At 39.4% G+C, this 26041-nt stretch overlaps 1 protein-coding gene across 1 annotated transcript in view; it reads left to right on the forward strand.

Moving 5' to 3' along the window:
• PEX13 (peroxisomal biogenesis factor 13) overlaps window positions 1–24301 on the forward strand; it is a 32574-nt gene extending 8273 nt beyond the window's left edge. Inside the window, exons 2-4 of the mRNA XM_003262426.4 lie at window positions 3570–4264; window positions 18001–18126; window positions 21055–24301. Of these exons, the coding sequence (XP_003262474.3) occupies window positions 3570–4264; window positions 18001–18126; window positions 21055–21353 (1120 nt within the window). The 3' untranslated portion in view covers window positions 21354–24301. The remainder of the gene's footprint in view (window positions 1–3569; window positions 4265–18000; window positions 18127–21054) is intronic.
• The last annotated feature ends 1740 nt before the right edge of the window (window positions 24302–26041 follow it).

The raw sequence follows: 26041 nt of genomic DNA on the forward strand, positions 1-26041 counted from the left end.
TTCACTGGCTCCTTTTAAGTTTTGTTCCATTTTTAAATATCAGATCCAGTAAAAGAAAGAAAAACAAAGTTCTAGTAGCTTGTTTATAATATTATGATACAAGTCTAAATTAAAACTTTAGCCTGGATTAGAAAATTACCATTTTGCAGTTCCACATCTAATATTTGTTTCAGGCAAGGATGATGAATGGATGCTAAACTGTCAAATGAACAGTTGCTGAGGAATAGAATATTTGTGGTACCAAACTGTCATCCCATAGATTATATACTAATTACAAAGGGAAAGATACATTTTAATGGAAAGATCTAATAGTCACCTCCTTAACCAACTAATCAAACTTAGCTTCACAAATATGCCTCCTAAAGTAATACTGTGTGAAGTAAACAATATCACTTATGAATTATTCTTGCCAAAAAATATTGAACCTGATTCCAATCAAACCGTTAAATGCAATCTTAATAGGAGGCGAAATAAGAGTCCAAGTTAAACAACACTTTGAGGAAACACAAATCTGGGGTAGGACATTTCTTTCTTTCTTTTTTTTTTTTTTTTTTTCGGGACAGAGTCTCACTCTGTCACCCAGACTGGAGGGCAGTGGCATAATCTCAGCTCACTGCAACCTCCACCTCCGGGGTTCAAGCGATTCTCCTCCCTCAGCCTCCGGAGTAGCTGGGACTGCAGGCGCCCACCACCACGTCCGGCTAATTTTTATATTTTTAGTAGAGATGGGATTTCACCATGTTGGCCAGGCTGGTCTCGAACTCCTAACCTCAGGGGATCCGCCTGCCTCAACCTCCCAAAGTGCTGGGATTGCAGGCATGAGCCAGCATGCCTGGGCTGGGGGTAGGACCTTTCTAGAAAAAAACTGGGTTGACTCTTTAGAAGGTCAGGGATATTTGAAAAAATGGGATTGTTCTAGTTTAGAAAAGAAAGGAAACAAAACAACCAAATGCAGTGTGTGAGCCTTAATTGAATTTTTGTTCAAAAAAAAATTTTTAAAGGTATTTTTGACTCATGTAGCACAATAATTTAAAAAGCAGTGATAAAAAGGCTAAGCCAAGTGCAGTGGCTCATGCCTGTAATCCCAGCACTTTGAGAGGCAGAAGTGGAAGGATTGCTTGAACACAGGTATTTGAGACCAGCCTGGGCAACAAAGTGGGACCCTCATCTCCACCAAAAAGTTAGCCGGGAGTGGTGGTCTCACCTACATAGGAAGCTGAGGCAGAAGGATCACTTGAGCCGTGTTTGCGCCACTGCACTCCAACCTCAGTGACAGAGGGAGACCCTGTCTCCAAAAAAAAAAGAAGGCGAACTTAAAAGTGGGCAAAGTATCTGAATAGATATTTTTCCAAATAAGATTGTAAAGCAACCAATAAGCACATGAAAATATGCTCAACATCGTTGGCCGTCAAGAAAATGCAAATTAAAACCACAGTGAAATACTACCTCACGCCCACTAGGATAGCTTCAATGAAAAATGTAAGAGCAGATGTGGCCAAGGATGGGGAGAAACTGGAAACCCTCATACATTGGCGAGAATGTAAAATGGTGCAGTTGCTTTGGAACACAATCTGGCACTTCCTCAAAAGGCTAACTGTAGAGTTTCCATATAACCCAGCAAACATGTCCGTACAAAAACTTGTACATAAATGGTCATTGCAGCATTATTTGTAATAGCCAAGAAGTAAAAACAGCCCCAATATACATCAACTGATGTGTGAATAAATATAATTTGGCAATAAAAATGAATGAAATACAGTTGGCCTTCCACATCTGATCAACCAACTGTGGATCAAAAATATTCAGAAAATAGGCCAGATGTGTTGGCTAACACCTGTAATCCTGACATTTTGGGAAGCCGAGGTGGGAGGATCACTTGAGGCCAGGAGTTGGAGGCTTCAGTGAGCATGATCGTGCCACAACACTCTAGCCTGGACAATAGAGTGAGACCCTGTCTCTTAAAAAAAAAAAAAAAGTATTCAGAAAAAAAAATTGCATCTGTACTGAACATGTACGACTTTTTTCCTTGTCATTATTTCCTAAACACTATAGTATAACTAATTACATAACATTTACAGTGTATTAGATACTATAATCTAGAGATGATTTTAAGTATACAGGAGGATGTGCATAGGTTATATGCAAATACTATACTATTTTATATTAGGAACTTGAGCATTCATGGATTTTGGTATCTGAAGGAGATTTTGAAACCACTCCCCCACAGATACCAAGGGCTGCCTGTGCTGATACATGCTATAAAATGGATAAACCCTGGAAACATTATGCTAAGTGAAAGAAGCCAGTCACAAAATACTACATATTATATGAGTCCATTTACCATAGATCCTCACTATTTGTGGATTCTGTAGTTTCAAATTGGTCTGCTCACTAAAATTTATTTGTAATCTCAAAATCAATATTCCTGGCACTTTCACAGTCATTTGAGGACAAACGTAGATCAGGTAAAAATCTGAGTTGTCCCTCAGCTGACAACTGAGGGACAGCTGACAGACAAAAAAGCAACACTCTGGTTTCTTATTTCAGCTGTCATGCTGTAAATAGTTGTCCTTATCAAAGTCTGTTTAGTGCCAGGTTTTTTCAGATTTTTTAATGGTGATTTTGCTGTCTAAAATGGCCCCCAAGCATAGTGCTGAAGTGATCTCTAGTGTTCCTAAGCACAGGAAGGCTGTAATGTGCCTTACAGAGAAAATACAGGTGTTAGATAAGCTTCATTCAGGCATGAGCTGTTGTGCTGTTGGCCATGAGTTGTTAATGAGTTAACAATATACCTGGAATAAAGTGACTTTAAACAGAAACACATATAAAATAAGTATATGTATTGATTGGTTGATGAAAGAAGCAGTAATTTGGTATCTGCTGGTTGAGAGTTCACAGCAACTTTACAGAATATAACTATCTTAAATAACAAGAATTAACTATATATGAAATGTCCAGAATAGACAAACCTAGGGACAGAAAGTAGATTCATGGTTGCCAAAGATAGGTGGAGGGGTGGGCAGGAAATGGGGAATAGCTGCTAATGAATATGGGGTTTCTTTTTTGAGGTGATGAAAATCTTCTGAATTAGACATGGTGATAGTTAAACACCTCCGTGAGTATACTAAAAACTATTAACTTTTAAACTTTAAAGTGATGCCTGGGTACAGTGGCTCACACCTGTAATCCCAGCACTTTAGGAAACCAAGGCAGGTGGATCGTTTGAGCCCAGGAGTTTGAGACCAGCCTGGGCAACATGGCGAAACCCCATCTCTACAAAAAATATAAAAAATTAGCCAGGTGTGGTGGCATGCACCTGTAGTCCCAGCTGCTCAGGAGGCTGCAGTGGGAGGATCACTTGAGCCTGGGAGGTTGAGGCTACAGTGAGCTTTTGATTGTGCTACTACACTCCAGCCTGGGCAACAGAGTGAGACCCTGTCTCTAAATCAATTAATCAATCTTCAGTAGAATTTGTCATAGCACCAGGTATATAGGAGGTGTTTAATACTTACTTTGAATTGAATTTATTGTATGCTTAAATAAATGTTTTGAATCTTTTTTGGTTTTAGATCTGCTGATTTGGGTCCTACTTTAATGACAAGACCTGGACAACCAGCACTTACCAGAGTGCCCCCACCTATTCTTCCAAGGCCATCACAGCAGACAGGAAGTAGCAATGTGAACACTTTTAGACCTGCTTACAGTTCATTTTCTTCTGGATATGGTGCCTATGGAAATTCATTTTATGGAGGCTATAGTCCTTATACTTATGGATATAATGGGCTGGGCTACAACCGCCTCCGTGTAGATGATCTTCCACCCAGTAGATTTGTTCAGCAAGCTGAAGAAAGCAGCAGGGGTGCATTTCAGTCCATTGAAAGTATTGTGCATGCTTTTGCCTCTGTCAGTATGATGATGGATGCTACCTTTTCAGCTGTCTATAACAGTTTCAGGGCTGTATTGGATGTAGCAAATCACTTTTCCCGATTGAAAATACACTTTACAAAAGTGTTTTCAGCTTTTGCATTAGTTAGGACTATACGGTATCTTTACAGACGGTTACAGCGGATGTTAGGTTTAAGAAGAGGCTCTGAGAATGAAGACCTCTGGGCAGAGAGTGAAGGAACTGTGGCATGCCTTGGTGCTGAGGACCGAGCAGCTACCTCAGCAAAATCTTGGCCAATATTCTTGTTCTTTGCTGTTATCCTTGGTGGTCCTTACCTCATTTGGAAACTATTGTCTACTCACAGTGATGAAGTAACAGGTAAGAGAACTATATGGGAACATGTTCAGATACCATATAACAATCTCAAATTTCAAGAATAGATTTGTTAGTTTTCTTTATATTGATTTGTATTTACTGTTTCCAGTTATATTTTCAGTTAAGAGCTTCAAAACTAGCAGAGGAATATATAGCAAAAATAGGTTTGCTGATTAGTTTATTATTAGTTCAATTTAACAGTGCACATTACCTTACTGTTTACAAGGTACTGAAATTGGTGCTGTGGAGGATACAAAGATACATAGGGCATAATTCCTATCTTTCTAAAATTTATTGGAAGGGAGGTGGTTTAAGACACATATACAGGTAATTGTAATGAGGCAGAAAGTGTGATAAATATGACAATTGGGGGAGAGACATAAGGTTTCTTGAACCCTTTTTTAATATGCAAGACACTGTGCTAGGTATTTTGTGTGTTTTATCTCATTTAATTATTTCAACAACCCAAAGAAATAGGAATTATCCTCATTTTGCAAGTGATAAAACTGAGATCCAGAGAACTCACTTACCCAGGGTCACATCTTTAATAAGGCAGAACTATAAACAAAACCAGGGCTAGTTGAATGTTAAGCTATATTCTCTCAACTAGTAGAGAGTATTAGCTCACTTTAGAAAAGAGAAGCTAACATTTTTTACTGTGGTATCCAGGAAGAAATGGCATCTAAGTTAGATTTTTGAAAGCTAGGCAACCTTTCAAAAGTTAGATAAAGAAACAAAAACTGTCAAGCTGATAGACCAGCTTGAACAAAAGTATATAGGCAGAAAATATGAGATTTGTTTGGTGGTTGTCCTATAGTATTGCATTGGATAGTAAGAAATAATGCTGAGAAATTAGGTTGAAAGCTAATAGTAGAAGCTCTTAATTGGCATTATGAGACTTAATCTTTACATAAGGAATGGAGGGTTTTTTGGTAGTTTATGTTTGTTTTTGTTTTTAAGCAGACTGATATACATGTAAACAAAAGTCAGTCTGAAGGGTTTAAGATAAATCAATAGAAGTCAAAGCATGTTGTAATTATATGGTAAAGTTAATAAAGGATTTGGGTTGTGTTCACCTTTGTATTCCTACTGTCTAACCTGCTTGACACATAGAAGGTACTTAATAGATATTTATTAATTTGGGGGCATCAGTTATGATACTTTTGCATTAGACTGAGAGATAATGAAGACCCAAAATAGAGTGTGTGAGAAGCAGGATTCATATAATAGATTCAGTGGATGTAGTTACTGACTAAATGAGGTATATAAAGGCAAAGTAGAAATCAAAATGCCCTAGACCTTTAAATTTGGGTTATTAGAAGGATAATGTTTTATTCATTAACTCAATAAATATTTGTTGGGTGCCAACTACATACCAGAGAATTCTCAGAGCTAGGGATATAGCAATGAATAAAATATATTCTAAAAATCTCGGCCGGGTGCGGTGCCTCACGCTTGTAATCCCAGGACTTTGGGAGGCCGAGGCGGGCGGATCATGAGGTCAGGAGATCGAGACCATGGTGAAACCCCGTCTCTACTAAAAATACAAAAAATTAGCCAGGCGTGGTGGCGGGCGCCTGTAGTCCCAGCTACTCAGAAAGGCTGAGGCAGGAGAATGGCGTGAACCCGGGAGGCGAAGCTTGCAGTGAGCCGAGATTGCGCCACTGCACTCCAGCCTGGGCAACAGAACGAGACTCCGTCTCAAAAAAAAAAAAAAAATTCTCTGCCTTTGTGGCAACCAAATAGGGAGAAACAGTAAATAAATAAGTAAAATACATAGTAAGCCAGAAGGTACTGGTAAGTGCTATAGGGGAAAAAAACTGGGAAGAATATTGGGAGTGTCAGGAGGAGGAACAGGGGTTGCAGTGCTACATATAGTCAGGGAACGCCTCCCTGAAGGAGTTAAGGGAATAAGTCCTACAGCTCTTTGAAGGAAGAGTGTTTTGAGGCATAGGGAACAGCAAAAATGCAGAGGTATGTAAGTGGCATATCATGGGAACAGGAAGGAGGCCAGTGTGATTGGAGCAAAATGTTAGTGGCAGGAGATGAAGGGAGTAGATGGTATAAGTTGTAGACATGTGTAAGAACATTGGCCTTTATTCCAAAATGGGAAGCCACTGGAGATTTGTGAGCAAAGGAGTAATATGTCCGGACTTAGGTTTTTTTTTGGTTTTGGTTTTGGTTTTTTCAGGAGACAGAGTCTTGCTCTATCACCCAGGCTGGAGTGCAGTGGTGCGATCTCAGCTCACTGCAACCTCCACCCACCTCCTGGATTAAAGCAATTCTCCTGCCTCAGCTTCCCGAGTAGCTGGGACTACAGGTGTAGGCCACCACATCTGGCTACTTTTTTGTATTTTAGTAGAGACGGGTTTTCACCGTGTTGCCCAGGCTGGTCTCAAACTCCTGAGCTCAGACAGTCTGCCCACCTCAGCCTCCCAAAGTGTTAGGATTACAGGCATGAGCCACTGCACCCAGCCGACTTAGGTTTTGAAAAGAATACCTTTTTGCGGGCAGTCGCTTCCAAGATAGCCAAATAGGAACAGCTCTGGTCTGCAGCTCCCAGCGAGATCGACGCAGAAGGTGGGTGATATCTGCATCTCCAACTGAGGTACCTAGTTCATCTCATTGGGACTGGTTGGATAGTGGGTACAGCCCATAGAGGACGAGCTGAAGCAGGGCAGGGCATCGCTTCACCCAGGAAGTGCAAGGGGTCAGGGGATTTCCCTTTCCTAGCCAAGGAAAGCCATGAGTGACTGTACCTGGAGGAACAGTACACTCCTGCCCAAATACCACGCTTTTCCCATGGTCTTCGCAACTGGCAGACCAGGAGATTCCCTCCTATGCCTGGCTCGGCAGGTCCCACACCCACGGAGCCTTGCTCACTGCTAGCGCAGCAGTCTGAGATCAACCAGCAACACTGCAGCTTGATGGGGCGGGGGTAGCGTCTGCCATTGCCGAGGCTTGAGTAGCTCACAGTGTAAACAAAGCAGCCGGGAAGCTTGAACTGGGCAAAGCCCACTGCAGCTCAGCAAGGACTATTGCCTCTCTAGATTCCATCTCTGTGGGCAGGGCATAGCTGAACAAAAGGCAGCAGACAGCTTCTGCAGACTTAAACGTCCCTGTCTGACAGCTCTGAAGAGAGCAGTGGTTCTCTGAGCATGGTGTTCGAGCTCCGAGAACACAGACTGCTTCCTCAAGCAGGTCCCTGACCCTGTGTATCCTGACTGGGAGACACCTCCCAGTAGGGGCCAACAGACACCTCAAACAGGTGGGTGCCCTTCTGGGACAAAGCTTCCAGAGGAAGGATCAGGCAGCAATATTTGCTGTTCTACAGCCTCTGCTGGTGGTACCCAGGCAAACAGGGTCTAGAGTGGACCTCCAGCAAACTCCAACAGACCTGCAGCTGAGGGGCCTGACTGTTAGAAGGAAAACTAACAACAGAAAGGAATAGCATCAATATCAGCAAAAAGGACATCCATACCAAAACCCCATTTGTAGGTCGCCAACATCAAAGACCAAAGATAGATAAAACTACAAAGATGGGGAGAAACCAGAGCAGAAAAGCTGAAAATTCCAAAAACCAGAGCACCTCTTCTCCAAAGGATCGCAGCTCCTTGCCAGCAAGGGGACAAAACTGGATGGAGAATGAGTTTGACAAGTTGACAGAAGTAGGCTTCCAACAATCGGTAATAACAAATGTCTCCGAGCTAAAGGAGCATGTTCTAACCCATCGCAAAGAAGCTAAAAACCTTGAAAAAAGGTTAGATGAATGGCTAACCAAAATAAACAGTGTAGAGAAGACCTTAAATGACCTGATGGAGCTAAAAGCCACAGCACAAGAACCTCCTGATGCACACATAAGCTTCAATAGCTGATTCAGTGGCCAGGCACGGTGGCTCATGCGTGTAATCCCAGCACTTCGTGGGGCCAAGGTGGGCAGATCGCCTGAGGTTGGGAGTTTGAGACCAGCCTGACCAACATGGAGAAACCCCATCTCTACTAAAAATACAAAATTAGCCAGGCGTGTTGGCACATGCCTGTAATCCCAGCTACTAGGGAGGCTGAGGCAGGAGAATCGCTTGAACCCGGGAGGCGGAGGTTGCAGTGAGCCAAGATCGCGCCATCGTACCCCAGCCTGGGCAACAAGAGCGAAACTCCATCTTAAAAAAAAAAAAAAAAAGCCTATTCGATCAAGTGGAAGAAAGGATATCAGTGATTGAAGATCAAATTAATGAAATAAAATGAGAATACGAGATTAGAGAAAAAAGAGTGAGAAGAAATGAACAAAGCCTCCAAGAAATACGGGACTATGTGAAAAGACCAAATCTATGTTTGATTGATGTACCGGAAAGTGATGGGGAGAATGAAACCAAGTTAGAAAACACTCTTCAGGATATTATCCAGGAGAACTTCCCTAACTAGCAAGGCAGGCCAACATTCAAATTCAGGAAATACAGAGAACACCATGAAGATACTCCTCGAGAAGAGCAACCCCAAGACACGTTAATTGTCCGATTCACCAAGGCTGAAATGAAGGAAAAAATGTTAAGGGCAGCCGGGGAGAAAGGCCAGATTGCCCAAAAAGGGAAGCCCATCAGACTAACAGCAGCTCTCAGCAGAAACCCTACAAGCCAGAAGACAATGGGGGCCAATATTCAACATTCTTAAAATAATTTTCAACCCAGAATCTCATATCCAGCCAAACTAAGCTTCATAAGTGAAGGAGAAATAAAGTCCTTTACAGACAAGCAAATGCTTAGAGATTTTGTCACCACCAGGCCTGCCTTACAAAAGCTCCTGAAGGAAGCACTAAACATGGAAAGGAACAACTGGTACTAGCCACTGCAAAAACATGCCAAATTGTAAAGACCATCAACACTATGAAGAAACTGCATCAATTAACGGGCAAAATAACCAGTTAACATCATAATGACAGGATCAGATTCACACATAACAATGTTAACCTTAAATGTAAATGGGCTAAATGCCCCAATTAAAAGACACAGACTGGCAAATTGGATAAAGAGTCAAGACCCATGGGTGTGCTGTATTCAGGAGACCCATCTCTTGTTCAAAGACACACATAGGCTCAAAATAAAGGGATGGAGGAAGATCTACCAAGCAAATGGAAAGCAAAAAAAAGCAGGAGTTGCAATCCTAGTCTCTGATAAAACAGACTTTAAACAAAAATCAAAAGAGACAAGGCCATTACATAATGGTAAAGGGATCAATTCAACAAGAAGAGCTAACTGTCCTAAATATATATGCATCCAATACAGGAACACCCAGATTCATAAAGTAAGTCCTTAGAGACTTACAAAGAGACTTAGACTCCCACACAATCATAATGGGAGACTTTAACACCCCACTGTCAATATTAGATCAATGAGACAGAAGTTTAACAAGAATATCCAGGACTTGAACTCACCTCTGGACCAAGCGGACCTAATAGACATCTACAGAACTCTACACCCCAAATCAACAGAGTATACATTCTTCTCAGCACCACATCTCACATATTCTAAAATTGACCACATAATTGGAAGTAAAACACTCCTCAGCAAATGTAAAAGAACAGAAATCACAACAAACTGCCTCTCAGACCACAGTGCGATCAAACTAGAACTCAGGATTAATAAACTCACTCAAAACCACACAACTACATAGAGACTGAACAACCTGTTACTGAATGACTATTGGGTAAATAACAAAATGAAGGCAGAAATATGTTCTTTCAAACCAAGGAAAACAAAGACACAATATACCAGAATCTCTGGGACACATTTAAAGCAGTGTGTAAAGGAAAATTTATAGCACTAAATGCCCACAAGAAGCAGGAAAGATCTAAAATCAACACCCTAACATCACAATTAAAAGAACTAGAGAAGCAAGAGCAAACAAATTCAAAAGCTAGCAGAAGGCAAGAAATAACTAAGATCGGAGCAAAACTGAAGGAGATAGAGACACAAAAAACCCTTCAAAAAATCAATGAATCCAGGAGCTGGTTTTTTGAAAAGATCAACAAAATAGACTGCTAGCAAGACTAATGAAGAAAAGAGAGAAGAATCAAATAGATGCAATAAAAAATGATAAAAGGGGTATCACCACCGATCCCACAGAAATACAAACTACCATCAGAGAATACTCTAAACACCTCTACGTAAGTAAACTAGAAAATCTAGAAGAAATGGATAAATTCCTGGACACATACACCCTCCCAAGACTAAACCAGGAAGAAGTTGAATCTCTGAATAGACCAATAACAGGTTCTGAAATTGAAGCAATAATTAATAACCTACCAACCAAAAAAAGTCCAGGACCAGACAGATTCACAGCCAAATTCTGCCAGAGGTAGAAAGAGGAGCTGGTACCATTCATTCTGAAACTATTCTAATCAATAGAAAAAGAGGGAATCCTCCCTAACTCATTTTATGAGGCCAGCATCATCCTGATACCAAAGCCTGGCAGAGAAACACACACACCAAAGAATTGTAGGCCAGTATCCCTGATGAACATCGATGCAAAAATCCTCAATAAAATATTGGCCAACTGAATCCAGCAGCACATCAAAAAGCTTATCCACCATGATCAAGTTGGCTTCATCCCTGAGATGCAAGGCTGGTTCAACATACGCAAATCAATAAACGTAATCCATCACATAAACAGAACCAAAGACAAAAACCAAATGATTATCTCAATAGATGCAGAAAAGGCCTTCAACAAAATTGAACAGTCTTTCATGCTAAAAACTCTCAATAAACTAGGTATTGATGGAACGTATCTCAAAATAATAAGAGATATTTATGACAAACCCACAGCCAATATCATACTGAATGGGCAAAAAGTGGAAGCATTCCCTTTGAAAACTGGCAGAAGACAAGGATGCCCTCTGTCACCACTCCTATTCAACATGGTGTTAGAAGTTCTGGCTAGGGCAGTCAGGCAAGAGAAAGAAATAAAGGGTATTCAATTAGGAAAAGAGGAAGTCAAATTGTCTCTGTTTGCAGATGACATGGTTGTATATTTAGAAAACTCCATCGTGTCAGCCCAAAATCTCCTTAAGCTGATAAGCAACTTCAGCAAAGTGTCAGGATACAAAATCAATGTGCAAAAATCACAAGCATTCCTATACACCAGTAATAGCTAAATCATGAGTGAACTCCCATTCACAATTAGTACAAAGAGAATAAAATACCTAGGAATTGAACTTACAAGGGATGTGAAGGACCTCTTCAAGGAGAACTACAAACCACTGCTCAATGAAATAAAAAAGGACACAAACAAATGGAAGAACATTCCATGCTCATGGATAGGAAGAATCAATATCGTGAAAATGGCAATACTGCCCAAGGTAATATATAGATTCAATGCTATCCCCATCAAGCTACCACTGACTTTCTTCACAGAATTGGAAAAAACTACTTTAAAGTTCATATGGAACCAAGAAAGAGCCCACATAACCAAGACAATCCTAAGCAAAAAGAACAAAGCTGGAGGCATCACGCTACCTGACTTCAAACTATACTACAAGGCTACAGTAACCAAAACAGCATGGTACTTGTACCAACACAGATATGTAGACCAATGGAACAGAACAGAGGCCTCAGAAATAACACCACATCTACAACCATCTGATCTTTGACAAACCTGACAAAAACAAGAAATGGGGAAAGGATTCCCTATTTAATAAATGGTGTTGGGAAAACTGGCTAGCCATATGTAGAAAGCTGAAACTGGATTCCTTCCTTACACTGTATACAAAAATTAACTCAAGATGGATTAAAAACTTAAACGTAAGACTTAACACCATAAAAACCCAAGAAGAAAACCTAAGCAACACCTTCAGGACATAGGAATGGGCAAAGACTTCATGACTAAGACCAAAAACAATGGCAACAAAAGCCAGAATAGACAAATGGGATCTAATTAAACTAAAGAGCTTCTGCACAGCAAAAGAAACTATCATCAGAGTGAACAGGCAACCTACAGAATGGGAGAAAGTGTTTGCAATGTACCCATCTGACAAAGGGCTAACGTCCAGAACCTACAAAGAACTTAAACAAATTTACAAGAAAAAAACCATCAAAAAGTAGGCAAAAGATATGAACAGATACTTCTCAAAAGAAGACATTTATGCAGCCAACAGACATATGAAAAAATGCTCATCATCACTGGTCATCAGAGAAATGCAAATCAAAACCACAATGAGATACCATCTCATGCCAGTTAGAATGATCATTAAAAAGTCAGGAAACAACAGATGCTGGAGAAGATGTGGAGAAATAGGAATGCTTTTACACTGTTGGTGGGAGTGTAAATTAGTTCAACCATTGTGGAAGATAGTGTGGCGATTCCTCAAGGATCTAGAACTAGAAATACCGTTTGACCCAGTGATCCCATTACTGGGTATAAATCCAAAGGATTATAAATCGTGCTACTATAAAGACACATGCACACATATGTTTATTGTGGCACTGTTCACAATAGCAAAGACTTGGAACCAGCCCACATGTCCATCAATGATAGACTGGATTAAGAAAATGTGGCACATATACACCATGGAATACTATGCAGCCATAAAAAAAGATGAGTTCATGTCCTTTGCAGGGACGTGGATGAAGCTGGAAACCATCATTCTCAGCAAACTGTCACAAGGACAAAACACCACATGTTCTCACTCATAGGTGGGAGTTGAACAATGAGAACACATGGACACAGGGCAGGGAGTATCACACACCGGGGCCTGTCAGGGGGTGGAGGGGCTTGGAGAGGGATAGCATTAGGAGAAATACCTAATGTAAATGACGAGTTGATGGGTGCAGCAAACCAACATGATATATGTATACCTCTGTAACCGGCACATTGTGCACATGTACCCTAGAACTTAAAGTATTAAATATAAATATAAATATATACATATATATATGTATATATACCTTTTTGCTAAGAATGGTTTGTAGGTAGAGCTAGGGCAGAAGAAACCAATCAGGAGAGTCAAGCGGCCATTACCTTAATTCAAGTGAGAAATGATGGTGGCTTGGCTCAGCATGGCAGTGACATGGGTCCTGAGATAGAGTCAGATTGGGATTACTCACCCCTGTAATCCCAACACTGGGAGGATGAGGCCTGCAGATCGCTTAAGCCTGGCAAATCACTTGAGCCCAGAATTTTAAGGCCAGCCCGTGCAGCATAGGGAAAACCTGTCTCTACAACAATTACAAAAATTATCCGGGTGTGGTGGTGCGTGCTTATAGTCCCAGTTACTTGGGAGGCTGAGATGGGAGGGTGGCTTGAGCCTTGGAGGTTGAGCCTGAAGTGAGCTGAGATTGTACCACTGTACTCCAGTTTGGGTGACACAGTAAGACCCCGTCTCAAAATAAATAAATGGAAGAACTAATACAAGTGAATGATACTACTATCATAGAAAGACAGAAAAGAAGACAGAGTAAGATGGAAATCAGGAAGAACAGAAGTAGAACCATATTGCTGCATTATGGAGGAAGAGTGGAAGGATGATGAATGATGTAAGGTTCTACAATAAGATCAAGAACTGAGAAAAGATTATTAGATCTGGCAACTGGAAGTCATCAAGCTCCAGCAAGTAGTTTTGGTACAGTGGAGAAGACAGAAACTGTAGCAGAAGATGAAGGGTAAATAAAGTCAGAAGATGTGAAAAAAGAAAAGATTAGCAGTGAATGGAAGGAGGGAGGAAAAGAATGGCCAAATTGAGTGATCAAGTTGTTGTGGTGGGAGATTGTCAGTTTTTTGCTTTGTCTTTTCAGAAGTGAGGAGATCTGAGAATGTTTTTAGGCTAAAAGAAAGGAGTCAGTAGAGAAGGAGCAGTTATAAATAAGGGAAAGATAGGAGTTAAATGATGAAGAAGCTACTATAGGAAGTAAGAGAGGGTGTGATCTTACGGAACCTGGCAGGTGAAAAGGAAGGACAGTTTTTTATCTGAGTCAGAAGGAGAGGAAATCGGTAATGATACAAAGAGATTTTTGAGGAGAAGCAAAATTGAGGTCCTATTACTTTAGCTCTTAGAGCAGGGGTTGGCAAACCATGGCCTGTGGGCAAGATCTGGCCTGCTCCTATTTTTGTACAGCTCACAAGCTAAAAATGGTTTTTATACTTTTCAGTTGTGGGAAAATTAAAAGAATGTTTTAAAAATTGAAATAATTTGTGATGTGAAAATTATATAGAATTCGAATTTCATTAATAAAGTTGTATTGGAGCACAGCCACACTTATTTCCATACATATTGTTATGGCTGCTTTTCCACTGTAACAGTGGAATTGAATAGTTTGCACAGAGACTATGTGTGAAATTCTGATGGCTTCACTTTTGCTCTGCCCACTACAAATTTCAGTAACTTAGTTATAACTTGATAGCATGATGAGTAATACATACATTGTTATACTACAGTGGGTTTTTTAAAAATTATGAATGCATACATGGCACACAAGAAAAAAGTGTACTTTGAGTGTCATATTTTCAAGGCACAGTATAGTATGAATTATTTTGTTATTGAATTAGATGGTAAAAAAACTATTATACAGTGACACTATAGCTATGTTAAATGGCTATTCTACACATCAACATTACCAGATTGAGCACTCATCACAGAAAATCAACAGTCAAAAAAATTAGAAAATTTAAAATGGAATTCTCATCACAGCAGAATTTCCTCATCAAAAGAAAAATAAAATAAAATGAGGCTGCAACCAAAATAAGTTCCTGAGAGGTTCATATGTTACCCAAGCAAGGAAACCTGTTTACTCATGGTAATTGCAACAACCAAAAAAAATATGTCCAGAGAAAGTAAACTTGTTTAAGATTATTAGCTTCTCAGTGAGAACAGTTTCTTGAAGAGTTGATGGCATTTTGAACAACATGGCCAACTTAAAATAAGACAAATGATTTGAATGTTTTTCCTTGGCTCATCATGACCCAATGGATATTAATACTTGCTAAATCCGTTGGCCAAATGTTGTCATCATGGGAGTGAGTTCATTATCTTGAGAATGAGTTTGTTATACAAGCTAGTTCGGCCCTCTTACTCTCTCGTGTGCACTCTTGCCATGTGATGCCTCCTGCCATGTTATGACACAACAAGAAGGCCCTTACCAAATGCCCCTTGATCTCGGATTTCCTAGCCCCCAGAACTGTGAGCAAATAAACTTTCATTGTTTACAAATTACCCAGTCTATAGTATTCTGTTAAAGTAGCATAAAACAAAGACAGGCCAGGCTTGGTGGCTCATGCCTGTAATCCTAGCACTTTGGGAGGCCAAGGCGGGCGGATCATGAGGTCAGGAAATCAAGACCATCCTGGCTAACGTGGTGAAACCCCGTCTCTACTGAAAAAAAAAAAAAAAAAAAAAAAAAAAAAGACAGTACTGCTTAGTTGTTTGAGAAGTCAATGATGAATTGGAAATGACTGAAGAATTAGCCTCTGTGAATAGTCATGGTTCAACTACAGACAAGAACATTTTCAAAGAAGGTGAAAACACTGATTCTGTACAACCTGAATCTGCTAAGATGTGTTGCACCTGATAATGGTGAAAATTATAGGTGAAGCAGGAAAAGGCCTAGTTGGACAAAAGTTACAAAGCTTTTGAAAATAGTTTTTTTGTTTATGGTTATTCATTGTATTATTCATCAGCAGCCACACTGCAGAAAATATTTGAATTTATCATGTGTTATTGAACTAGTAGTGTCAAGGTAAAGTTTATTCACTCTTGTGACATAATCATTGTCAGTTTTGTGAATTTTTGTCAGATACAGAAGCTGAAGATCCCGACTTGCCCTACCGCATGGCAATTCAATGGCAGAACAAGGCTTAAGTTTTATTTTATTTTTTTTGAGATTGAGGCCAAGAATGAAATTTTTCTGAACAGAACTCCTTTTCAGCTATTGTTATTAAACCCATTCAGCTTTGGAAATCACCTTTTACTGCAGACTTAGTTAAATTCTGAGTTCTTTTTGGAGACAGGGTCTTGCTTTGTCAGCCAGGCTGGAGTGCAGTAGCATGATCATAGGTCACTGCAACCTCACTCTTGGGCTCACATGATTCTCCCACCTCAGCTTCCCAAGTAGCTAGTACTAGAAGTACACATCACCACACCTGGCCAATTTATTTATTTATTGTGGAGACGAGATCCCACTGTGTTGCTCAGTCTGGTCTTGAACTCCTGGCCTCAAGCAATCCTGCCTCAGCCTCCCAAAGTGCTGAGTGAGATTATAGGCATGAACCACCATGTCCAGTGCAGACTTAGTTATATTCTTTGTTGTTGTTTTCTTTTTGAGACAAGGCCTCTCTCAGTTGCCCAGGCTGGAGTGCAGTACTGCAGTCTTGGCTCACTGCAACCTCTGCCTCCCAGGTTCAAGCGATTCAAGCTGAGGCTACAGGTTCGTGCCACCACATCTGCCTAATTTTGTTTATTTTTTTGTAGAAACAAGGTTTCCCTATGTTGCCCAGGTTGGTCTTGAACTCCTGGACTCATGCAATTTCCCCTGTCTCAGCCTCTCAAAGTACTGGGATTACAGGCATGCGCCACCATGCCCGGCTAATTTTGTATTTTTAGTAGTGATGGGGTTTCTCCATATCGGTCAGGCTGATCTCAAACTCCCGACCTCAGGTGATCCACCCGCCTCGGCCTCTCAAAGTGCTGAGATTACAGGTGTGAACCACGGTGCCTGGCCTATATTCTTAAGTAATTCAAACTGAAACCACAAAGCAGAACAGTGCTTATATGCAAAACCTATGCTGGAGTAAAGTTTTGACAACGCCTAATATAGTTTGACTCACAGGTAATGTCACACTGCTTTGTATCTCTCAGACTGTCAGAAGTTAACACAAGCAGTATCTCCATTCCCACGCAAGTTGGCAGCAGATACATTTTCCAAGCTTAAGTTATTAATACAATGCTAGAGCGTTTTTTGGACCTCCATGCAAGCACAAAGGAAATTTCCATATTTCAAAATCCATTTAACTATGCAATTGAGGAGCTTCCACTTAATCTTCATTTGGAAGTGATTAATCTGCAACATAATAACATGGTAAAAGGCAAATATCAAGAGAAGAATTTAACAGAATTATATTCTGGCCTACTACTCTCCCAACTAATAACTATGCTCAATTAAAACCACATACTCATAGACTCATATTAGGATTTGACGTTACCTATCTGTGTGAAAAGGCATTTTCAAAAATGCAGTACCTCAAATTTTATTACAAATTAGAATTAGCAAATGAATATTTATAATTGATTTCCAATTAAGTGAAATATCCTTCCCCCAAAATATTTCATTCTTCTAAGTAACTTCCAAATAGACCTGTATTACAAAAAAGAAACATGGTTATTATATTTTTAATCTTGTCAATAAATTTATGGAAATTTTGTTTCCTCTTTTTATAAAAGTAATTGCCCAATATCCTGTTTTGCCTCTTGGCTTTCAAAGTCTAAAATACTAACTATCTGACCCTTTTCAGAAAAAATTTGCCAACCCCTGGCTTATGGTAAGGGAGCGGGAAGTTGGAGCTTAAAGAAAGGAAAAAGTTCATAATAGGTATCTTTAGTGGATCTATTGTTGATTTAACATAGTATTCATTATAGATTTTACTTGGGAGGGGAGGACTTTTCTCTTGGCAAATTTATGCAGTTTGCAAACCATAGCCATTGAAATACCTGCATTTTTCTTTTGTAAATTTTATTAACCTAATTTTAATTTGGCTTATAGACAGCATCAACTGGGCAAGTGGTGAGGATGACCATGTAGTTGCCAGAGCAGAATATGATTTTGCTGCCGTATCTGAAGAAGAAATTTCTTTCCGGGCTGGTGATATGCTGAACTTAGCTCTCAAAGGTAATAAATTATGAATAAGTTGGAATTATCTGTAAATTTTGATATTCATAAATGCAGTATTAAAAATTACAACAAAGGATCTTGTTCGTTGTTAGTTAACTTAGAGATAGTTACTAGAACTTCTTTTTCATGTCAATTTAGAGCTTCCAAATCTGGAGGAGTCAGGAAGAAATGCCCCAGCAGAGTTATTCTAATAGTATTTCACTGAGATAAGGAAAGGATTTGTTTATATAGGCTTTTCTAAACCCAAAATACTTGAATTTCAAACTGTTAATCCCCACACAAAAATGTGATGTCAGTAACTAAACATAACAAATCTAATAAAGCAAAGGAATTATCTAATATCATCTAAGCATTGCTGTTAGTCCTTGATTACTAGGACTGGTGTTGCTTCTTTATTCAGTAGTGTTTACCTCAGAAATTTCATCATGAGTAGTTTAGGAAATATTGTCGTGAAATATTATAGAACCCCAGCAAGAAATTTATACGCATCTCGGGTTTATTTTTGGACCAAGTCACTGATACTTTTTAATGACTCTAGGCAAAATGACCTTTTCCTCCACCCTTCCTGAGTAATGATTATCAGGACTTTTGTGGATTTTTTTAAATATGTGTATTTATGGGGATTCAAGTTTATTGCAAAAAATGATGTTTTGTTGATAAAGGTACTAATAACAATAACGTTATTTATTGAGTACTTACTATGTACAAGGTACTATGTTTTACATATTTCATTTAAGCCTTAGAATAATACTGTGAGGTGGTACTATTATTACCCTGTCCTTGTTTTACACTGGAAGAAACTGAGACTCAGAATAAGTAAATTGTCCAGTATCACAAAGCAAAGGTGCAATAGAACTGGACTATGAATCTAGGTTTGTCTAACTTGAGACCTTGTGCTTTTAACAACTCTGGCTGTTTTTTCATGGAAGGATCTGTTAATGGAAACTTCACCCTTTTTTTTTGGTTTTAGTCATTCTATGCAGGGAAGAAATACCTTCAATATTCAAATCATTACTATGTAAATAATTGAAAATTTTGGATGAGATTACTAAATCTTTGCCTCATCCCTTTTACAAAAAACCTAGACTTAAGCGAGGTGCAGTGGTGTGCACCTGTAGTCCCACCTACTCAAGGGGCTGAGGCAGGAGGATCACTTGAGGCCAGGAGTTTGAGGCTGTACTACACTGTAATCACACCTGTGGAATAGCACCACTGCACTCCAGCCTGGGCAACGTAGTGTAACCTTGTCTCAAGAAAAAAATAAAAAACAAACCTCTAGACTTTTAGGTATTCTATTCGTATTTTTCTTTCTTTTTTTTTTTTTTTTTTTTTTTTGAGACAGAGTCTCGCTCTGTTGCTCAGGCTGGAGTGCAGTGGCACGATCTCTGCTCACTGCAACCTCCGCCTCCCGGGTTCAAGGGATTCTCCTGCCTCAGCCTCCTGAGTAGCTGGGACTACAGGCACTTGCCTCCACACCCAGCTAGTTTTTGTATTTTTAGTAGAGACAGGCTTTCACCATGTTGGTCAGGCTGGTCTCGAACTCATGACCTTGTGATCTGCCCGACTCAGCCTCCCAAAGTGCTGGAATTACAGATGTGTACCACCACACTGGGCCTATTCATATTTTTCTTATAGGGAAAGTAGCAATTTACTATTTTGGATTTCAAATGAATGATTTTTTAAAGATTTGTTGTTAGAGACAGGAACAACACAGATAATTTTAATTAGAGGTCATGTGGTTTCTTTCAGTTACATAACACTTCAGAAAAATTTTATATTTCATTATTCTTCAATGAATAGTGCCTCAACACTAGCTTGCATCTTGGCTTTCCTCCGTTGCTCAAGGAAAGCGTGTTTGGGCATTTGGAACAAAATCGGTCATAGACGTGGTAAATTTGTTTTTTCCTGTTATTTAGAGCATTAAACATTAAAAAGTCTTATATTGTGTCTAAATTATAATGTTGAACTAAAATTGTAACAGTTAAGCAGCTTTTTAAAGATATAGATAAAATAGGAAAATACCATAGAAAATTGAGTACATTAGGCCGGGCGCGGTGGCTCACGCTTGTAATCCCAGCACTTTGGGAGGCCGAGGCGGGCAGATCACGAGGTCAGGAGATCGAGACCACGGTGAAACCCCGTCTCTACTAAAAATACAAAAAATTAGCCGGGCGTGGTGGTGGGCGCCTGTAGTCCCAGCTACTCGGAGAGGCTGAGGCAGGAGAATGGCGTGAACCCGGGAGGCGGAGCTTGCAGTGAGCCAAGATTGCGCCACTGCACTCCAGCCTGGGTGACAGAGCAAGACTCCGTCTCAAAAAAAAAAAAAAGAAAATTGAGTACATTAAATAATCTTTCTTTAAGCTTAGAGTATTGCCTTTATTTATCATATGGCTAGAAATAACAGAGGTCTTCAATTTTTTGCCCGTCTTGGATTGAAATTAATATTTACTATCTTCAGGATTGTTTATCACAATCGCATGAAACGAATTTTATATTTTTGCCAAAAGTAGGCTAAGAAAGCTGAGTGCATAAAGGTATATCTTTTCTATACTTATTCCTAACTTAGCCAGTTGAGAAGGAATGAGATACTCATTTTTTAGACTCCAATTTAAAATACGAAAGACATTGATGTTTTCCGTTTTGAGAGAACTAAATCTCCTTACTCTATGAATGGACCAACTGGTGATAAACTTTATGTTCTTCAAGGTGGAAGGAAATATTTAGTAAGTATAAAATAAAAATAGAAGAATGGATCCTAGAGCTGTTAAGCCTACTCAGCATTTGATTTTGAATATATATGCATGTACTATTTGTTATCTAGTATGTAAGCATAACAGATTTTCCTGAATATGATATTTTACCATTAATATTCTGTTGGACCTCTAACGTATATTGTAATTACAAGACTCTTTTTTTTTCCATCAGAACAACAACCCAAAGTGCGTGGTTGGCTTCTGGCTAGCATTGATGGCCAAACAACAGGACTCATACCTGCGAATTATGTCAAAATTCTTGGTAAAAGAAAAGGTAGGAAAACGGTGGAATCAAGTAAAATTTCCAAGCAGCAACAGTCTTTTACCAACCCAACACTAACTAAAGGAGCCACGGTTGCTGATTCTTTGGATGAACAGGAAGCTGCCTTTGAATCTGTTTTTGTTGAAACTAATAAGGTTCCAGTTGCACCTGATTCCACTGGGAAAGATGGAGAAAAGCAAGATCTTTGATATCTTTCATGTTTGCCTGCAGTTGAACAATACTTTAGAGTACTTTTTAAAATTATTTCTCACAAAGAAATGAATGTACAATCCAATGAAAACATTTGTTACTGGCTATTCCAGGTGTTTTGCTGCTAGAAATTATTAAAGTTACACACTAGTATGTTGATCTGGTGACCTGGTTACATTTTATTATACACATTATTGGACCATAAGGACATTTGTTTCACCTAGATTTTAAGATTATGGAGACTACTGTCATTTTCATCTTATTTAAATCTCTAGGTTTATTGGAAGAGTAAGATTGATGAACTATAGCATGGACAGTTTGGTACAGTAGGGATCATTAATATTTTTAAAAGTTCTACATTAATTGACTTGGAATCCTTAGAAATAGAGTGATAACATATCAGTATGAGAACAGGCAAAAGGTAAATTTTTTTTTTTTTTTACAACCTTAAGTAATCTCAATAATAAAATTTTCTGATCTGTATTATATCCAGTGTTGGGTTTATATTTTCACCCACAAACAACTGACACTACTATCTTTTACTGTATTTTTAAAAATTTATCTTGAAAAGGTCACCCAGAAGCATTCTGAAGGAAATGGTTCTAGAATGATAGAGTATGTAGCCCTAATAGTTTTCCCTCCTAGCAAAAAGTCTGAAATTTATCTTTCTTACAAACTGTTCCATTTCTTCTAAGGATCACTTAATTATTTATCTCTTCAAGCCAGGTGTGGTGGCTCACGCCTGTAATCCCAGCACTTTGGGAGGCCAAGGCGGGCGGATCACCTGAGGTTGGGAGTTCGAGACCACCCTGACCAACATGGAGAAAGCCCGTCTTTACTAAAAATACAAAATTAGCCAGGTCTTGTGGCACATGCCTGTAATCCCAGCTACTCGGAGGCTGAGGCAGGTGAATCACTTGAACCTGGGAGGCGGAGGTTACACTGACCCAGAGATCTCGCCATTGCACTTCAGCCTGGGCAACAAAAGCGAAACTCCGTCTCAAAAAAAAAAAAATTATTTATTTCTTTAAAATATGGCTAGTTTTCATACTGGGTGAATCAGAAGTATATGAAAGGTATACTTTCTTTTCCTACAACAAATACTTGAGTTCTTTTGAGTTTGCACTTAATGATATAATCAGTTATAATGGTAATTTTTAATCTTTTCATAGATTTTTTGCCTCTACCTTGTGTAATTTTTTAAATTCCATATTTAGGATGCTCTGTAAATATTGAAAATGTGTCACGTTGGATACATTTTTCTTTTAGGTTTAATTTTTACTACTGAGACTTATTTATAGTCTTAGTGCTCAATTGCCATTTAGAATATGATAATCCTCACACCTGTAATCTCAGCACTTTGGGAGGCCAAGGCGGGCGGATCACCTGTGGTCAGAAGTTTGAGACCAGCCTGGCCAACACGGTGAAACCCTGTCTCTACTAAAAATACAAAAATTAGCTGGATGCAGTGGCATGCACCAGTAGTCCCAGCTACTCAGAAGGCTGAGGCAAGAGAATCACTTGAACCCAGGAGGCAGAGGTTGCAGGGAGCTGAGATCACGCCACTGCACTCCAGCCTAGGGGACAGAGCAAGACTCTGTCTCAAAACAAAAATAATAATAATAATAATATGATAATGCTATTTGACGTGTTTTTTGGTTTATAATGATTTTAAATGCAGTTAACTTTCAGTACACTGAATATTTCCCCAGAAAATTGGAAACTTCATATACTTGCTATGAACATACTACAGAGTAATACTATCAGTAATACAGGTATATAAGAATACATTTATACATATTGTTGAAAACTTTGAACTGTTTGATAAAAATTGTGATTTAGTATTTTTTCTTTTTTTTTTTTTTTTTTTGAAACAGAGTCTCGCTCTGTGGCCCAGGCTGGAGTCCAGTGGCGCGATCTCGGCTCACTGCAAGCTCAGCCTCCCAGGTTCACGCCATTCTCCTGCCTCAGCCTCCCGAGTAGCTGGGACTACAGGCGCCCACCACCAGGCCCAGCTAATTTTTTTTGTATTTTTAGTAGAGACGGGGTTTCACCATGTTATCCAGGATGGTCTCCATCTCCTGACCTCGTGATGAGCCTGCTTCGGCCTCCCAAAGTGTTGGGATTACAGGTGTGAGCCACTGCACCCGGCAATTTAGTATTTTTTTTCTAACAGACTATGTTCAACAAATAAGTAATTCTTGAATAGTTCCGATTAAAACATACAGGAACCAAGTACATACCCAGCATAGAAGAACTTTACTAAAGGCTTCTTGGAAAGCCCTTTTTTGAAATGACAGTATCATAAGTAACATGTCATTTAAAATAGAAATCTTGACCCAGTGCAGAAAAATAAATACTTCATAGTAAAATTTATTTATCTTTGGCCAATTTTCCAACACCCAGGTATTAGCCTTGAAGTTGAAGAGATAAGATTTCTTGTATATTATTTTGCATTTGTGTTCTACAATTAAAGGTTCTACTTTGATTTGTCAGATAATTTATAGAAATTTTGTTCTCAAAACAAATTATTAAATTTGGGGTTGAGATGTCTAAATTGAATGCTAGAAGTAAAGTAGAAGTGACCACTATTAAAGAGGTATAGGGAGATGAGTACAGCACAAAGTGATAAAACAGTGACACTTTTGTAAGGGTGTTTATTGTTTGGTTAAGTCTGCTAAATTACAGTATGCATTATCTGGTGACTGTGTGCCTGAAAATTCCTTTTGTATTAAAATTCTGGAGAAGGAATTCAGGACTAGAATAAAGAGAAATTTTGTGACCTTTTTTATCATGACAGTTTTAGAATAATTTTTTTAGCTGAGATTAAATGTTCAAGGCTCCCATATTAATTTTAGGAACTTATTTAAGGAGTGCTACTTTACAGAAATTACTAACACACCAAAACATTTTTAACTAAATAAAATACAAGTTTACAATAATAAAACATGTTTCTTTTAATTTTTCTGATTATATTTTATGAGTTCAGAAAGGAAATGGTAAGAGAACGATACATTTTCATGTTTTAACATTTTATGTACGTACTTGATTCTGTCTGTGTGTCATAATTACACATTTACTTGAACACAGCTATCCTTTATCTTGTCCTTTCTTTAATAGAAAAATGAACAGAAACTGAGTGCAGTTAAATTTTTATTTTTAGTAGGTTGTGAAGTTACTTTCACTGGAGAAATAAAAATATGTTAAACTTGATTGACTTTTTTTTAAGATAAATTGTTAATGCTTTTGCAGGATTAGAATTAATATGAGGTCTCTCTGTAACATTATTGTATATATTACCTACTGCAAACCTATCTGTTCTATTTCTTTGTGATTTAAAGAAAAATAGGCCAGGCGTGGTAGCTCACACCTATAATCCCAGCACTTTGGGAGGCCAAGGTGGGTGGATCACAAGGTCAGGAGTTCGAGACCAGCCTGGCCAATATGAAGAAACCCCGTCTCTGCTAAAAATACAAAAATTAGCCAGATGTGGCTGTGGGTGCCTGTAGTCCCAGCTACTCAGGAGGCTGAGGCAGGAAAATTGCTTGAACCCGGGAGGCAGAGATTGCAGTGAGCTGAGATGGCGCCACTGCACTCCAGTCTGTGCGACAGAGCAAGACTCCATCTAAAAAGAAAAAAACAAACAAACAAACAAAAAATACATTTATATAGAATTACCTACAGGTGTGTTAAATAAAAAGACTTCATCCCTAGATTTTGGGGGATCTAGATTCTAGTTTAGACATCACTGCTTACTGTAAGATTTAAGTCCCATTATTTATTTTTCAGTTTCCTAATTTATAACAATAGACATAGCTGCTACACCTGCCTCACATGAAAGTGCTTTTTTTTTTACGTTAATTTTAATTTTTTTTTTTGAGACAGGGTTTTGCTCTTATCACCCAGGCTGGAGTGCAGTGGCAAGATCTCGGCTCACTGCAACCCCCAACTCCTGGGTTCAAGTGATTCTCCTGCTTCAGCTTACCCAGTAGCTGGGATTACAGACACCTGCCACCATGCCCAGCTAATTTTTGTATTTTTAGTAGAGTCGGGGTTTCACCACATTGGCCAGTCTGGTCTTGAACTTCTGACCTCAGGTGATCTGCCCGCCTCAGCCTCCCCAAGTGCTGGGATTACCGTCACGAACCACCGCGCTGGGCCTGAAAATGCTTTTTAAAAAATACAGGGGCCGGGTGCGGTGGCTCACGCTTGTAATCCTAGCACTTTGGGAGGCCGAGGTGGGTGGATCACCTGAGATCAGGAGTTCGAGACCAGCCTGGGCAACACGGTGGAACGCTGTCTCTACTAAAAATATAAAAAATTAGCCAGGCATGGTGGCACACACCTCTAGTCCCAGCTACTCGGGAGGCTGAGGCAGGAGAATTGCTTAAACCTGGGAGCCAAGATTGTAGCACTGCACTCCAGCTTGAGCAACACAGCGAGACTCTATCTCCAAAAAAAAAAAATTTATATATATATATATAGAGAGAGAGAGAGGTGGGTGTGTTGGCTCACCCTGTAATCCCAGCACTTTGGGAGGCTGTGGTGAGCGGATCACCTGAGGTCAGAAGTTCAAGACCAGCCTGGCCAACATGGTGAAACCCCATCTCTCCTAAAAATACAAAAATTAGCCAGGCATAGTGGCGAGTGCCTGTAATCTCAGCTACTCTGGAGGCTGAGACAGGAG

The sequence above is a fragment of the Nomascus leucogenys genome, chromosome 14 (genome assembly GCF_006542625.1).
Source record: "Nomascus leucogenys isolate Asia chromosome 14, Asia_NLE_v1, whole genome shotgun sequence".
NCBI classification, from domain to species: Eukaryota; Metazoa; Chordata; class Mammalia; order Primates; family Hylobatidae; genus Nomascus; species Nomascus leucogenys.